At 32.0% G+C, this 18,644-nt stretch overlaps 2 protein-coding genes across 2 annotated transcripts in view; one reads left to right on the top strand and one right to left on the bottom strand.

Annotated features, from left to right (window-relative positions):
• The first annotated feature begins 254 nt into the window (after positions 1-254).
• LOC130441843 (serine/threonine-protein kinase RIO2) lies at positions 255-4,138 on the top strand. The gene is made up of 2 exons (XM_056775654.1): positions 255-1,474; positions 3,617-4,138. Exons 1-2 carry the CDS (start codon positions 376-378, stop codon positions 3,856-3,858), a joined length of 1,341 nt encoding a protein of 446 aa, XP_056631632.1. The 5' UTR covers positions 255-375; the 3' UTR covers positions 3,859-4,138.
• A 1,279-nt stretch (positions 4,139-5,417) lies between these two features.
• Positions 5,418-18,644, bottom strand: part of LOC130441887 (somatomedin-B and thrombospondin type-1 domain-containing protein) — a 198,624-nt gene continuing 185,397 nt past the window's right edge. Inside the window, exons 4-5 of the mRNA XM_056775713.1 lie at positions 14,711-14,787; positions 5,418-13,307 (exon numbers count right to left, since the gene is read on the bottom strand). Coding sequence (XP_056631691.1) covers positions 13,096-13,307; positions 14,711-14,787 — 289 coding nt within the window. The 3' untranslated portion in view covers positions 5,418-13,095. The remainder of the gene's footprint in view (positions 13,308-14,710; positions 14,788-18,644) is intronic.

The following is an 18,644-nucleotide window of genomic DNA, read 5'->3' as shown; positions in this document are numbered from 1 at the left end:
CATAAAGATAACGTATAACCATTGTATAAAGAATATACATTCTTTATTGTTTAAAGAATATATATTCTTTATAAAATGGTATAACCATATTTTTTTGCCTCATTGTATTTTTTATTAACGTCTCGGAAATGTAAAAACTTCTATGTACGTCAATTCTGATTTAATTGTAGGTATCGAATACAAAAACCATTTTTCCTTGCTTTTTTGAAAGGATTTTACGTTTTAAATATTTGAGTAACTTCAATCCACTCTTCAAATAAGAGTACATTCGTAGGATGAGGGATATAGATCTATGATAAAATGTACATGTGCTATTAACCTCAAATAATTGTGTTATACATGTCAACTTCTGTATTATTAGAATAATAGTTCAATATGGGTAAATTAAATGTTTCCATTATGCGCTACTTGACTCCAGAGGATTTTAGGGTTTTAACTGCAATCGAGATGGGTATGAAAAATCATGAATTAGTTCCTGCTGCTATGGCTGCTTCAATTGCGAATCTTCAACATGGAGGAGTAAATAAGATTCTTAGAGAACTTTGTAAACATCGCCTTTTAAGTTATGAAAGAGGCAAACGTTATGATGGTTACCGTTTAACTAATTCAGGTTACGATTATCTAGCTCTTCATTCTCTTACCAAAAGAAATGTTATTGCATCCTTTGGAAACCAAGTGGGAGTAGGTAAAGAAAGTAACATTTACACAGTTGCTGATCCTGAAGGAGAACAATTATGTTTGAAGTTGCATAGACTAGGTAGAATATGCTTTCGAAAAGTAACTGAAAAGAGAGATTATCACAAACACAGGAAATCTGCATCTTGGTTGTATCTTTCAAGAATATCTGCTACAAAAGAATTTGCATACTTGAAAGCCTTATATGAAAGAAAATTTCCCGTTCCAAAACCTGTGGATTTCAACAGACATTGTGTAGTTATGGAACTTATACAAGGAACATTATTAAATCATGTTCAGGTACTTGAAAATATAGAAACTCTTTATGATGACCTCATGAATTTGATTATCAGATTTGCTGACTCTGGAGTCATTCATGGAGATTTTAATGAATTTAATATTATCTTGAATGCCGAAGGAAAACCTATTGTTATTGATTTTCCTCAGATGATTTCAACAGAACATCCTAATGCAGAATATTATTTCAATAGAGATGTAAATTGTATAAAAGATTTTTTTAAGAAACGTTTTTCTTTTGAGAGTGAATTATTTCCTAAATTCTCTGATATTGACAGAGAAGATAATTTGGATGCGGAAGTTGAGTGTTCTGGATTTACTAAAGAAATGGCAAAACATATTAATAGAGAATTGGGGTGTGAAGATAGCAATGACAGCAGTAGTGAAGAAGACAATGTTCCAGATGTATTACACGAAAAACATATTGCTTCTAATAATGCAACACTTACATATGTGTTTGATCAATTACAAATTAAAAATAAATGTGATGAGGCAATAGAAGGTGAGATTGTTCAAATGGTATATTAATGATAAGCCAATAGATACTTTATTTCCTTTGAGGGGGTAAGCACAGGAAATTCTTGTGGTAAAAGATTGTTTCCTTCAGGATCTTTTCTTATCATATTTATAGGTCACTGAAAACATACATTCTGCAAGATAAACTTGTCAGAATATTCTTGGATCTTCATAAATCACTTTTTTTATTTCAAATTGAGATGTTGATTGAAAAATTAAAAAAAGTAATTGTTTGGAATAAATTGAAAGTTGTTATTCATCACAGAAAATATTCTTAGTGCTTACCCCATTGACTTATTTTAGTGTAGGCTAGAGTTAATTTATTACATTCATTTCCCTTAAAAGTGTTTGGTAATTACATTAAAACCCATTCCATTATTGTTATTTTCTTCTATATCTCAGTAGAAAATTTTGTTCCAATATTTTTAAGAATGTCTGTAACTATTTTTTGCTGGATGAGACACATACATCAGTAGCAATAGCAGCAGCCGATATGTACGAGCTGTGCGACAGCACAGGGTTCCGCCCCTTCTTTATATAAATATTGTCTACACGATTATAGGGCTTCAAAATTGTCTGATGCCCTACAAGATTTACCTTTATTACTGAAACAAGACAGAACTGATCAGTGTAACCCTGAAGAAAATTAGGAAATCAAAAACTACAGTGTAAGCCACCCTTAAGTATGACCCCAGAGAGGATTAGAATTGTTGATAAGGACCCTGTATCCGTCACAGATCAAAATTTTCCAAAAAATGAAAGTGGACGACTCTTTAGTGGAGTCAAATGGCAACAGAGAAGATGGTGGCTTGTCCACACAAAATATAATGACTATGAACTGTTTAGCATGAAGAATATTTTTGAACAGACAATATATCCACATGTGCTTCAACCTCTAAACAAGGAACTGATGATTGGCAACACTTGAGCGTAATTTTGAAAAGTCACGAAATGAACAAGTTCATAGACAATGCTTGCTTAAATGGTTCGATTTGGAGGAAGGATTGAAAAATCAGAAGATTATTGACCGTGAAACATAATCTTGAATAAAGTTTGAAGCTCAAAGTTGGGAGACTACTCTCAGTTGTACAATTTCTGGCCTCCCATAATTTAGTGTTTATACAAACACACAAAGAAACGAATTCCCCAGATGATATGGAGGGAGGTGGTAATTTCATAGGCTTAATTAAGCTTATTTTTAAGTTCGGCCCTATTTTTAAAGGACATTTGAATAGTATCTTCAAAAAAGAAAATATCAAAAACCACTACTTAGGTACTTCAAATGAGTTTATCCAACTTTTGGCAAACCAAGCAGTATCAAAAATAAGAAAAAAATATTGAAAAACAAATACTATTTCATCTTTCTTGATTGCGCATGTGATATATCATAGGTTGAACAACTTAACATAGTTTTGGAACTACTCCCCTAGAAACTGCTGAAATTGAAGTACACTTTGTTGTGTTTGTTGCAGCTGACACAAACACCTCTAAGGGTTTGACCTACTACCTACTAAAGCAACTTGAAAAGCTAGGTCTGAATTTATCCAATTGCAGGGGACAGAGATATGAAAATGGATCAAATATATGACAAAAGATTTTGAACCTTAATTCATTTGTATTTTTTGTACTCTCTGGAAGCTACTATTCAAACTTGGTCTTAGGTGGCACTGCATTATCCAGCATACAAGCACAGACATTTTTTGGTTGGAGTATAGGGCTTTAACTATTTTAAATACTAACTATAGAAACAGATCAAAAGTACAAAAGCAATAGGTGCATATTATGTTAATATTGATTCATTTAAATTGAGGTATCTTCACGCTCACTAAGTATATAAAAAATAACAATTTTTCAATACAATAAATAAAAAACTAATTTGATGAGTAAAGTGAAGTCCATAAACAATAACTTCAGCTATGCTCTGAAAAAAGACATAATTTTAATTTAGCTCCTAAATTTTCAAAATTTTCCTAATATCACTTAGCACAGGACCTCGTGGTGGCTGACGCTGCCTCTGACTTACATAATTTTATATACTTGATTAAATTGACTTGATTAAATATTATAAGATTCAATATTTATAAGATTTGTTTTCCTTCCAAAACATATAATTTAAAATATTTTTCAGATGAAACCAATTCTATTTCTGATCATTCCTCAGATAATTTTTGTTCAAAAAGCATCTTATCAACTACATCTACTATACCACCTGATGAAATAAAAAAACGTCTTCGAAAACAGTTAGCATCAAAAGAAAAAAGACAACAAAGAAAAAAGTGTGTTGCTAAAGGAGAAGCTAGTGCAGTTACTAGGAGTAGAAGAGAAAATTCAAATGCTATAAAACACAGTCAAGGAGTTTGGTTTGATTAGTTTTAGTTGATTAAATTTTATGTATCGAAAGATGAATATAGAATTAAGTTTATAAATTTGTTAATAAATACTTCCCTTTTTAGTATAAAATTAGCGGAGCCATATCTTACATTATGTGGAACAAATGTTCCATTGCATTATCGATTGTATGATTTATAATTTCTCTATATTTATACGTTGATCTCAAGTCACTCTCCCTTTCTTCATTAAAATATTTAAATTAAGGAGAAAGCTATAGAGACATTTACAAATCAATAAATAGTTTCCAACAATTTCAAAATCTTTTTAAAAATTACGGTGCCTGGCCATAATATTAGTTGCACTGCAAGATTTTATATAAAATATTAATTACCGAGTGTAATGGTTCCCAAATTTTTTTGTTTCATAAATCACTTTCAAACCTTTGCTGGATCTGGAGAACCTCCTGCAGCTAAATTATTTCCAATTTCCAAATCTTGAAAAAAAAGTGAGGATTAGGTCTGTTTATAAATGGACAGCGTTGTGGCTGAGTTTCAACGACGAATTAACAGTTTTTGAAATAAAAAGGATAGAACTGATGGCTTCTAAGGAAATTATGTTTGTTATAGGTGCCAAAAAATGAAGAACAGTGGAAGACAATTCAACAGAAATTTTCCTCATTGTTGTGACAGTATAATTTTATTTGCGTGCGTTGACGCTAACTATTGCTTTCGTTATTTCGACGTAGGCACCAATGGACGAGCAAACGATGCTGCAGTTTTGCAAAAAAATCGTTAAATAAAACATTCGAAGATATAAGAATTACGTTACATTTTCCCAAAGGAGGAGTATTCGTAGCTGATGATGCTTTCCCCTAAGACCCCACATTTTAAAACCCTTTGGAAAAAGTACTCATTTATCTAGAAAACGGAAAATTTTCAACTATCGGTTATCAAGAGCTCATCGCATTGTTAAAAATGCATTTGGAATTCGAGTGTTTGAACTCAAAAACTCCTACAATCATCTAACTGTAAATACAAATCATTTTTTCCAATGAGAAATACATAACCTCTCATGGCGGTGGTTCAAAACATTCTGTCATTGTTCTTAGAACATCGCGCTATTTTTAGGTGACGTGATAAAACATTGAGAAAGTGTGTATGTGGACGTACCGAGCGGTTAGAAGGTATTATACGATTATAGGTTTGTTCCAACCTGCTAGTCGGGACCGTACTTGGAACGACTATCGTAAGCGTTTATAGATATTTTCTGCGCCATCTCCGGTTGTGCACGGTTCTTGTAACAGTACTTGATATCAACCAAGTCTTGAAAAGATCGTCCTTGAAACGGTTCGCAAGCGATACCTAGGTCGGTTGGAACGCAAAACAGAATCCTTCGTATAACGGTAACTGCCCGGTTGGAACACGTAATCTCCATTGCGCAGAATCGTCACCGTACCAAGGACGGTTTTTGATGGGTTGGAACGAATCTTATATAAATTTTGTATAGTTTATAAAAAGTAGTACTTCAGAGTACCGTCCGTCGACAAAGTGCTAAAAAATATCGCTTTTAAACCATTAGATCCAAAATAAAACAATCTGTACAATTATTCAATCTTTATTTTGTTCGAACTCGACAAACCATTTGATTTTTATTTGATATGTTTGACAAAAATAGGTTATATATCGCTACAAAAAGGATTAATCTTACTTAATGTGTTAATTATATACATTATTTCAAAGAAATATTGCTCACTAGGTTTACAAAGATTTAACGTCCTTAATTAAATTATTCTCTAACATTCAAACTACTGTTAGTATTTCTGCATACATATATAAGAAAAACATCATTACGTTTTATGCTGATCAAATCTAGAAGTAATATATCGTACAACGTAAACAAAAATGAAACTAAACTTTATAAAATCTATTCTATAAGAGTTTCAACCACATATCTCACCAATGCTGTCTCCATGGCGATAAATCCCGGAATATAGATATAAAAATAGCTAAAATTTCTACATGTATATGAGCAGTGAATTGATTGGAATGTCTTTCGTACTTTTAAATGTAATACGAGATCAGGTAGATAACCTATCAGCTAATTGTGGACAAATACTAACTATAGAGTTAATATTAAAGATAGATAATGCGAGGTAAGGGCGCTTATAGAATTGGGCTGTACTGGTGATAGAGAGAAACAGAACATCAGTATACCACACTACACAATTCTGATTGGATCGCCATGCCTTCGAAGTTTCAAGTAGGGACAATGGCAAAGGTAGGGAATCAAAAGTTTTGATTTTAATAGCGAGTAGAGATTAGTAAACCGATACTCTTCCTCTCTTTTCTGCTCTCCCTACCTTTAATATGAACTCTTTAACTCTATAATCTTACTCAGGAAGGGAGGAAGGAAGGGTTTTTTCCCCGAAAAAAAATAAGTACTTTTTTCCCCTATATTGGAAATAAATTTGAGAAAAGGTAGAGATTTAATTTCATAATATTTTATTATATAGATAATAAAGTTATAACTCATTTATATCAAAAGTACAATTATTAAATGTGCATTGCATGAATGACACGTTCCTTAAACTATTCTTGGTCGCAAATCCTCTGTTATTTCAGCACTAACCCACGTCGCGACGTCATAAACACTTTATTAGCTATTTTCGTCCTGTGTGCTACCGATTCATCAATATGCCTTTAAGCGACCGTTGATGAGTCATTTAGTGTGTCCCCAGAAAATTAGCCCTTGTTTTAGGAACCTTATTAAACTGGTTTTCACCTACAACCTGATTGATACAATTTTCATTGTGATATGTATAAAACAGGCGGCGATCCTTTGCTGCTGCTGGACAAAGGGCTATGTACATTTTCTCTCTCGTTCGAGACATTTTATTTATACTGCGCATGCTTCATGCGCGCAAAAGATGCACAGAGCTAACTGAAGCGCCCGGAGGAGAGAGAAAACGATACACTATTTGTTTAACTTAGTCGGAACACCTTCCAATTATAGAAACTGTCCACATATGGTAATTAGTTTGAAATATTTTGAAATCTCTTCAATATATTGAAAGATTTTTAATCATTGAATAATTCGACCGCACTGTTGATGGCTTTTGTTGTTGTGTAACATTTTTTGCTTTATAGTATTGGAAATAACTTCTAAGCAACCAACAAAGGCACAATTTTCTAATCATATAAAAAATCAAATTGACAGCTATTTGATTACTTAAAAAGTTTCCTTAACAACGTATTCTTAAATGTTGCCATAAATACAACTTGACTAGAAACTAATTTCAAAATTCAAATTTCACATCGATAATTTTTTGACTTGAATGTTGTAATAAAATAATTTCTCCATATTAAATCATAGTTTTGCCCGTTAAAGATAAAATTATGTATTATACACAGGAAAAATATTTTAGCTTTTGGTTTTTTGTTCTCTTTCGCGTAGCGGAATGATACAATACAACCTGAAGCTAAAATCTAGTACCTGTATAATAAATAATTATTTATATCTATTCTACAACATTTTTTTACCAATATACTGGTTTTATGTCGATAACCTAAAAAAGTACAAAATCGTGAGCCTTAATAACTTATCAATTACGCTGCTTTGAAGAATTAGTGAAAAAAAAAACGGATGATTAACAACTTTTAAGGGTCGAAAAAACAAAAACAAATGAAATAACCCGTGAGCTGATCGCATTTACCTGCGATATACTAAAGGAGAGAGAATGCTATCATATGATATGACCCGATTACTTCTTTCACTTTCCAAACGATAGTAAATGGGATTAAAATCACTTTTCGAACATTCAGTTCATGATCTTAGCTTCCGAAAACCCTTTATGTTACCAAACTGTTGCTCACGCACTCATAATTAGACTATTTAGAAGGGCTAATGATATAAAGGTTATCTATGGAAGTTTTCAAACATGTGTACCTTTTCTTAAGGGTCGAATTTTATATATTGGTTTAATTCGAATTGACCCACTTCGAGTTCACAACGTATATTCATTATTGATAAGCAAGTTATTGTATTTATATGGAAATTGATTTTATCCAAGACAATCGATTAACAATAAATATAACAATTACTTTAAAATAAACCTTGTAATATTTTTAGATTTTGTGACTATTAGCGCGTACCATTTGAATGCTTTTACAAGCGTCAAAAAATATTTTGAATGGATCAACAAAATTTGCTTCGCGAGAGCGCGCTTTAGAATTTGAACTGTTCAGTCGAAGCAGATACACGTACAATTCAAACCTTCTCTTGGTTTATTTTGGGTAATTTTACAAAACCGTATATCATCGAAAAAAGCGTAAACGTGGAATCAGAGATAAAGTCAATTTTCAAAGATCATTTATTAAAAGAGTTGAGTAGAGATTTCTGCAATTCATTGAATACTGACTCAAATTGAACTGAGATATGTACAGTTGGACTTCCAAATACACATTTAGTTGAAAAAATTCAAATTGCATTCGTCTCAGTTTAACTGTGCAGACTGAATAACCACTCACATAGTGGCCAAATTGATCGTTTTTGACCAGCATTAGATAAGACAGTTCAAACCTTCAAAGTTTACAACGGATTAGAGCAGTGTTTCCCAACGTTTTTTGTGCTATGCCCCATTTTGGCCTTTCTAAAATTCTAATACTCCCTCCCTCTATGTAACATACAAATTTAATTGTTCATTAAATTATAGGTTTTAGGAAGAAATCACTAGGTGATTGTTAACGAAGCACAGTAAGTAGTAAGTAAATTTTCAAAACATATAATGGGAAACTGGAATTTATATTCCAATTAATTCTAGTAGAAATTTTTCTATATGAATTTATTATTTTAATTCACTGAGATCCTTATGCTTGATGCATAGAGATTTAAATTCCAATTTGGTTAGCTTCAATCTTAAGCCACGATGTGTTATCTTTCTTTTTTCACCAGAAAATTATTCGCAAGACTAAATCCACATTCAGCTAAATTTGAAGATGAAATATGTAGCAATAGCTTTATTGTACATTTTGTTGAAATTTGGTATTTGTTTTCCGTTTCCTTACAAAGCCATACCATCCCTCCTTTTAAATTGAATAAAGTTTTATCTGACTAATCATTTTGCATATTTGATATATCAAACAAATCAACTAACATTGCCTGTTTGCATCAAATATTTTTAGATGGGAAAATCTTTCTTTTAAATCAGCAGATGAAGTATTCAATCACTTCACATTTTTGAAGCCAAGATAAAGATAATAAAGCCAAATATCTTCGCTTTTTCATCGACAAGAGTTTTATTTGTTCCTTAATTTAATATATTTAGTTTTTCAAATATATCGGCTAAATAGCTCTCAAACTCTTCACCATCGATTATTAACAGGTAATTAATTTCAAGTTTGTCGCTTGAAAAATTACAAGAGTATCAAACAAATCCATAATAATCTTATTTCGGTATGAAGTAAAAGTCTTGCATTGCCTTCAATTATTACTTAAAGAAAAGGTTTAAAGAGAAGCTCACATTTGGCATTAGCTTCAATAGCATTAACACACTTTATTATTGAATTTGGCATTTCATTTAGAACAGGCGAGATGTTTGGGACTACCAAGTTATCTTTATTTATAACACAATGCACAAGAATAATTTATGGAATGGCATCTTTTATCAATTTTAATCAGCCATTTTAATTTCCCATCATATTAGTTTTTAGTTTATATACATCTTTGTAGATAGATCATTTCTTCAGCAAAATGTCTTTTATTAATATAACTTTTTTGTTTTAAGCTTTTCAACAAGTTGTTTTCCAATATTCTCACTAATTTTGTCTATTCTTCTGCCAAGTATTGTTACTGAGTAGCATAGCTTTTACATATTTTCAAAACTGTTTTAAGAAATGCTGATATATTTTTTCATATTGTATGATTTTTTCTAGTTTTAGGTATGAATCAAGCAATTTGATAACTATCTTCAAGAACACGATCATTAGTTGAAGTATGAACAGTAAATAGACACTTTAATGTTGCTCCCTTCTAAAAATATTTCTGGTTAAAGTTTCAAAATATTTCAAATCAAAAATAATATGAGCACGTGTTTCATCTTCAAATGCAATTCAAGACGACCTTGGATCATTGATTCTTTGGTCAAGCATCGTTGGCATAAAAGTCAAAAAAGAATCCACTCATCATTGATAGTATGAACCTAAATTTTAAATATCAATCCGAATATTAACGAGTTTTTTTCTTGCTTGTTTCAATCATTTTATCATGGTCTGAAACAAATCATTTGATTAAAAACTAAATTTAAACTAAAATTAGTGTAAAAGTAAACTAAAAAATACCTAATTAAATGACCCCAAGCGACTGTCGTCTCAATTTTCAAATTGCCCCTCTTAACAATCAAATTACCCTCTATGGAGCGTAGGCCCCACGTTGGGAAACACTAGATTAGATGAAGAAAGATGATTTCACTGCTTTTTGTTTATTTTCGTAATTTAACAAAAAAATCAAACTTCCAAATAGCTTGAATGTAGATTCTATGATAAACCGAATCTTCAGACATCATTTATTGAGTAAAAGTTGAGTACAAAATCAGTAAATTTCTGCAATTCATTAACTCTTAGCTTGAATCGAATTGGCAGCTGTACAGTTGAACCTCCAAATAAATGGCGATTAGTTGAAAAAATTTTATTTATTTCAGTTTAACTATGCATTGAGTTGAACTGAGACTAAAACATCCACATCTGTAGTGGTTAAACTGTACAGTTCGCAGAAAAATGAACTGAACGAGTGTGGTTGACTTTAGACAAGACGGTAAGAGTGTTATTGGTCATAACTAAGGATACAATGTCATATAATACTTCGAACACAAATTTATATTCTGAAGGCGCTTTTCATTTGGCGACTGTGATCCTGATAGATACGATATATTCATGAATTTATAGACCAGCATAAAACGCGTATACAAAAAGTTATTATGGCACAACGTATTTAAAAATTACTATTTCTATTCGAGTTGATGATGTTATCATAACTCAGTTTAAAACCGAACATAATATTTAGTAATAATAAAACATTCATACCGTTTACATTTCAAGAGAAGCATTAAAAAAAGTAGAAAAAATCAGTCAATGTTTGACTACCTAATTTTGGGAGAGTTATGTGTTAATTTTTGAGATCTGTTTACATTGGTAGCATTCAGCGGACGAAACCGTTGTACAATTGTTGTATGGCATTGATTTCATTGTAAAATTCTTTCATTTTATCAAATCCAGGTAGTACCACGCGGGTTGGGGTCAATATATGGGTTTAGCCTATTGTTATCCATCCACAAATACTGCAAAAGCGTGCTGATAGGATACTCGTAAAAAGGAAAGCCGAATCTCAAATAGGGTTGGAATTAAGTAGAAGCACTAATAGAAGGTTAAAAGGTACCTGTTAAATGCAAAACGTAACTGTAAAATCTACTACCTAAGTAACCCCTACACAATATTTCCATATCGACACTTCAGGCCAGAAAACATACTTTTCCTAATTCTCTTACGCAATTAGTTGAAATTTTAATATTACAAACTATTCCAAGACCTACACCTATGGCCGACACAGAAATTGAGCCGAAATGGACGGAATTCCCCATTTTATTATTCTACACCTTTCTGAAATAGACAATAGTCAAATCGTTGGCTGTCGCATACGCTACAAACTCAACACGTTCTGGAGCGGACGCCATAAATCGGAGTGCTCTCAATTTGTGCTAGGTAACGGTAGCGGAACTGAAACGTGAGAGAAGTGAACAAAAACTAAAACAGAACAAGACCAGAAATTTGTTGAATCAACTGTGTTCTGTGATCAAATGTAAGGCTGTAGCCTTCTCAGAAGAAAATGATTGAATTCGGTCAAGAGGATGACGATACAGAATTGGAGCTCCATGAATTAATCGTATAATTTAACTTTGAATTATATACATACAAAAGTGAGTGAATGCTGAATACACATCGTAATTTATAACAAAAAAACTAGATGAAGTACCACCGCGTGATAAACACTCGTTAAGCTTAATAAAAAAAGTTTCGTTTAAATACACTAAACAAAAAACAACCAATATAGCCTCTATGTAAACAATACACTACAATAAACTAACAATATATATAAATCAAAAACGGCTTGCCTGCGAACGATCAACACTTTCCCGATTACTCCTTACAAGCTGCGATTAAAGCTACGTCCGCTGAATGCGACTATTGATAGATTTTGATAGTTATGATCAAAGAATGTTTTTTTGGGTTTTGTTGAAGTCATATATATATAATACTTCTACATGGACACTTCCTGTAAGTGGAAGCTGTTCCGACTAAGGAAGACAGAATGACAACTATTTCTCTATCCTCCGAGGCTCCAGCTCGGTTCTGCGCATTCTCAAGCATGCGCAACCTTTACGAGATATCTGGAACGAGAGAGAAAATAATATATTGTCGGACCTTAATAGTGGGACATTCCTTCCCGTTTAAACTGTTCATATAGAAATATTACATATATGGTTGAAGTATCAATTCAGAGACATCGCCATTCAAAGACTATTACTAAAACAAAGATGCAAAAAATATAAAACTTTCAACGACATTTTTGAATTTTGTGGTAAAAGTAACGAAATATAAATTAGAATAGCTTTTAAAGTGAAATAATAAATCAAATATCGGCAAAAAAGAAATGTTTGACATTTTCTAGAACCGGTAAATATGATTGAAATAGTTGATAAGACTGGTTATCTCTAAAAATTATTTTAAGAAATAGTTTGTATGATGATAATTAGATTTTGACTTTATATATTTATCATTTGCTGGGTAATGCTCGTATTATTTTGTCTATATCACAGGATTTAATAATGAGGGGTTGCCAATTTGATTTATGAAAACTATTACTACGAGTTATGTGGAAGTTAGGTTATAAAATTTTGTCAGTAAGTTTTATTATAAACGTAATTAAATAAATTTGCTTCAAAAACTCGATTTTCATTCTTATTTTACATATTTAAATGAAAAAAAAAATCAAAATTGATAGGATTAACAATTTCCAATAGTTTTATGAGTAAATATAATTTTTCGACAATATTTTTTATGAAAATGGTTTAGTTAAGATGAGCTATCTGATTTACATACGTGCATCCATCTAATACATGAATTAATTGATATAAACTCCTCTCCAAAACATTACTGCTTTTTAATTGATTAGGTTTTCAAAAAAACTCACGAGTTATGGAAAAAAGTAGGATCTATCAATTTATGCTTAGACAAATATGAATGCAGCACCATTCGAGCATGTTCTTACAGAACAATTTCTGTCCGGATCTGAACGTGTTCTTAGCCATTTTCCATGACAATGTGGAGCAGAAAGAGCCGACCATCTGGTAACATGACCTTCAGTTCCATGACCATGGCATCTCCAATTGAGTTCTTCATGTAGAGCTTCCGATTCGCAGCGAACGCAGACTTTATCACCTATAAAACGTTATGAGCATTATGAGGACAAGCATTCTTATTTAACATAAAAACTAGCAGCAAAACAATTGTGCAATTACATAAACGATGGACTCTAATTTCTAGTCTTTATTTTTATAAAATGATTTTTAAAGGATGAAGATATCTACAAAATAAGGGCTTGAAGTTCTAGATCGGATAATTAGACCCCGAAAACGTTAGGAAGAACCGAAATTTTTTTAACACGCGCTTCAAAATTTGTGTTTTATTTTCAGCAGGTTTGAATCTGAATTTGAAGAGTTTGGAAAAGATGACATGATATAAGCGCGCTTGGAGTCAAGTGGAGGAAGGAAGGGAATGATTAACTACGGGGAAGAGCAGAGCAAATTTTCTACATATTTTTAGATTGTACTTGACCATAATTACAATCCAAGGCGATGAATAAATAAGTATTCGAAAGTTCGGAAATATATTAGATAGTACACTTGGTGTTTAATTTTGCCGCATTTCCACTAAGAAAACTCGCAGTAATAAATGCGCATAATTTTTTTGAAGAAGCCACAAGAAATCATAGAGTATACGACTCATTCCAACATTCAGCTGAGAAAACTGACAGATTACACCAGGAAAGACTACGCCAGGTACCCAAAGCCAAGAAATCAATTGGACAACGTACAACAGTGTAGACAATAAGAAGAAAAAGAACAAAGAGCGTATATGGTTTATTGCAGAATACACTCTTCAGGGATATTTTTTTTTTCATTTTCAAGGAGGAATGTTGGAAGTGATGGAAATAATTATATGTTATTTATCAACATTTCGCAGCATAAACTGTAGCTGATTGAACGAGTCAATTTTTTTTGTTATTTTACTCCAAAATAAAAATAAAACATTCAAATATCTTCTGTGCCAAATTAATTTATAAATGCTTTCCTTGCGTCGTCGTTTTATCTCCCGATTTTCGCGAAGTTTTTTACACGTTTTCAGACATTTTGTCGAAAAATTGAGATTTTTCAGCAGAAAATACACTGTCTATTTAGTATCGCGCTTTTGAATCAACTAATAATCCGTCACAGCAGTCTCCTTTTGTATAATGCAGAACATTATTATTCCTTTTTTTTCGAAATTTAAGAGCTACAGCTCAAGTAATTACGAAGTTGACGATCTCCGCAAAAATTCTGTTCTTATTTTTCTTAATATTCTCATAATCCAATTGAAACGTTCAACGTCTCGTTTTGTGAATATTTTTATATTCTAAATATTTCAAATGCACTATGGAAAAATTTAATTCCACAATTGGTTCTCTTTTGTTCTTATATACCGCCATTTTAAATACCTACAACATGGCCTATAAATAATGTCAGGTATTTAATTAGTAAGATCCTAAATTCCGACCGAAGAAGTAAGATAATAAAAAAAACTACCTTCTTTAAGTGCCTTATAGTCTTCTTCTTTTCGGCATGCTTTGGAAGCTTTGATTATTTCGAATTCCACACAGTACCTGCAATAGAAAAAGGAATTACGTAAACTAAAAAGTAATATATGCATCACTATCTCTTTTATATGTAGTAGTATCAGTAACTGATACTTGAGCTCGTACTCAATGTTTAATTCGCAATGAAGTACAAAGCAATGCCATGAATTAATTTCTCGTCAACCTTGTATTTTTCGTTGCATATTATAAGAAATAAGTGAAAGAATTTGATATTTTAGTGTTTTATTTGTTAAAATTTTGTTATCAACCTGTATATCCTCCACATAAAGTAATTAGCCATTCCATATAGCCCAAATCGTTTCCCTTTTGGAAAATTATGATTTAAGAGCACATCAAACCATAACTGACAGATGTTGCGCTTTTTACGGAAAACCAATAATTTCCTGAGCCGGCAAACGTGTTTTTATACACCAAGTTCAAAAGAACACTGGAAGGGAACAGGGACATTAAAAAGTCTTTAGTAGAATATAAGTAGATTTGACTGGAATATCACTTAACTGGAGTTTTAAAAGTATGCCCTTTTTCCATTTTCTTAAAAATTTGTTAATATTCTTCACATTTAGCGATCAATTTATCTTAATGAAACTTTATAGCTTGATATCCATTTATTTGCTTGTAACGTTTAAAGTCTGATTTATATTTTTGTACCTCTGATTCTCTTAGGAAGTACAAATCTACGGAAGGTATTCACCTCACGGAAAACATTTACACGGAATAAATTTATCTATCGCCTGGCATAGATAACCTCCTAACTTTCGGATCCGTCGTTAAACTGATCCTTCGTTTGAGGTAAATGGAGAGCACAGCAAAGGTAGAAGTAAGAGGTGGCCTTCATTAGACATGGCACAAGAAGAAGATTGATTGATCCAGATACTTACCGGCCACGAATGGAGTAGCCTGCAAGATCTGTAGGCAAAGCTGAGGATTTCACACAAAAAGAAAGATCCGGTGATCTGGTCAGGCAATCCATCAGACCTCTTCCCTACCTGTTGAAAGCTCTGAAAAACGTTGTTTTACGCGTCCATAATGTGGAGTATCTCATTCTGTTGGTCTTATAAAAGATTGTCATAAATATTGAGTCAATTACGTCTCTAACAAATGAGTAGTTCCATTAAGATTTCCGTCAATAAATAAGGCTGTAATAAAGTGATTATGTAAATCATCAACCTTCACATTCAACTTCTAGGATGTTTGTGAATGTACCTCTATAAATAAATGAAGGTGGCTCCAACGCTAATAATGGCAGTTATCTCTTAAATTCATCATCGAACATAAAGGTAGACTTTGAGAAAACTGCGCAATATACGTTTTTCCCAAAATTTAAGTCGACTATCAGGATCATCTTATTTCATAAGGGTGAAACATAAGATGGTCGATGGGCAAGTAAAAAATACAAATTTTTGCTGTTATTACATGAGTTATTTCCGAAATATCTTCGAAGTTATCCATTCGAGGAACCCCCAAAACAGCAACCTGCATGTGTACCCAATTCGAAAATCAACGGAGATTTAATGAGCATATTAGTATCGCTTTTGGGGGCACAGGCAGGAGCAGGGCCTTTGGATTGGTTGGAATATCACTATTAAGTAGAGTAGCAATAGCTCAGAAAATAGAAAAACAATACGCTGTCCAGCCAGTTGATCACGACCATCAAGTATGGAACTACCATTGTAGAAGTGTGACGTGAAGTTGTCTTCTATCCATGTTCCTCCTGCATCTGTTGGTAGAAGAACTACTAAAGGAAATAAAGAAAATGTAAGGGGTTGATGATTTTTCGATCATCATCTGTGGATACTTTATAACATTACTATAAGTCAGTCGATGTACTCTGAAAGTAGTAGAGAGCTTGTCACAATAGCCATAAATATCAGACAAGAAGTCTGTGGTTGAAGCCTGTACAAAATACTACAAATATGATAATAACTGTAACCTTATTCTAAACGAGGAAAATCTGCACTATATCGAGTGTGAGTAGTACAAATATCTAGAAGTCATCCCGTAAACTTTTCTGTAAGTCCTATCTGAAAGGGAATTACTTTTATTAGAACGGGCCATTGTAGGAAGCTAGTGCCTATAATGTTGGAGAGCTAAGGCGGTAGCAAATAAAAAAATTGTAGAGAGTATTTGGCCAAAATGGATCGACCCATTCTTACTAAAATTCCCTAAATTAAAAACATACAATATTGAGTAGAGACATAACTTATCTTTCAAATGATATGTCACTTGAAACGGTACTGTATTTTTAGTTCGAGCACTCTGTATGAATTCTACCGATTACACTTTTTAATCTCAATCTCACCATGATAATTGAAAATATAATGAAAACTGGCACGCTTCCAATTTTTTTTACTTCCTCAAAAATCCCAAAGTTTATGTAAATTCTTATGTTAGTGAATCACTTAGAACTTTAAAACAAGTCAATTACGTTGTGTATAAAAAATAATAAACACGATAAAGCATTCTATTTTTATCTCGAATAAAGTTTCTAAATTGAGCAAGTTTTCCGAATTCCAGCAGGATCCGGAGCTAATATGTATGTATCCATCGGGACTACTTGTCAGTAGAGAGATTAAGAGTTTTTGTATGAAAGAAGTGACTAGTTGCACCTCCGAGATCACAAAGGTCGTGTTTTTAGATCTGGTCAAACTTTATACATGTCGGTTTATTTTCCAAGTTTTCAACAAAAGCTTTTGGGAACAGCAAACATCATAAATGAAATGATAAACGTTGTTTATCATTTCAAGGTTTATTCAACTTTTTTTAGAAAGTTTTCAACTCTTCATTAAATTGAAAATCACGATTCATGTTACTCTATAAAAGAATTGAGAAGCATAAGTATTTGTTGAAAAAAGTTGCTTATGAAATTAAATTTTGAAAAACTCATCAGTTAAATAACTCAATTCATTGTTGTGGTTAAACTATTTATTAAGCAAAAAAAGAACCCTGTATCCGTGTAAACGCTGTCTTAAATACCAAATCTTATCGTGTACAAAAGCTATACTTAGTTATAAAAATGGATATTTATGGTCGTTTAGAGTCACACCAATATAAAATAAAAGTATGTTATACGTTAATGGAACTTCAAATGTCCAAGGGACACTTGGAATTACTTAACTATAAGCTTGGTTCCCAATAGTGTACAATCTGCCTTTAGTAGTAAATCTTATTGTATACAATAAAAACTATAAATAACCAGTAGTCAACGTTAACGATACGTTAATGGAGGGTAAAATAAGGAACATTTTGTATCACTTCACTATATGATTAACAGATTATAATAGTTTCCATCAGTATTGGTGAGATAATTCATCACGGAATAAATATAGAAGTGCTAACTTAATAGCCCAGCTTGCATAGTCAGCTAATGAATACGTGTGGACGTCGAGAAGTCAACGTTGATATAAATTATTTGTTATTTTCATTATTCAGATTCATATGTAACTAGTTCTCTGGCAAAATTTCAAGTATTTTTTTGATTTTGTAAATAAATCTCTTTTTATTCACATTATGATGTGTGATTTATTGCCATACCTTTTTTTTACCTAAAACTTTTCTTGACCAATCAACCTCTAAAGCAATTTTTTTACTTTGCAGTATTTTCTATCATAAACTGATCAGAAAAATCATAAAATAGCAAGAATTTATTTTAAACCAATTGTTTGATTTTTTTCCACTTCGCTGTCTTTGAAGGCTAATTCTAGCAAATTCAACTAAGAATATTTTTTATTGATGAGTGTTGAACGCACTTTTCAAGCCTACTAAGAAACCATGAAGTAGCCTGTTTAAATTTTTAATTTAAATTTGAAAATTCAGATCATAATTCAAAATACGCAACTTTTTCTATTGAGACCAACATTTCCATA

Source organism: Diorhabda sublineata, chromosome 3 (genome assembly GCF_026230105.1).
Source record: "Diorhabda sublineata isolate icDioSubl1.1 chromosome 3, icDioSubl1.1, whole genome shotgun sequence".
NCBI classification, from domain to species: Eukaryota; Metazoa; Arthropoda; class Insecta; order Coleoptera; family Chrysomelidae; genus Diorhabda; species Diorhabda sublineata.
Note: the sequence above shows the minus strand (reverse complement) of the source record. Positions and strands in the feature narration are given on the sequence as shown.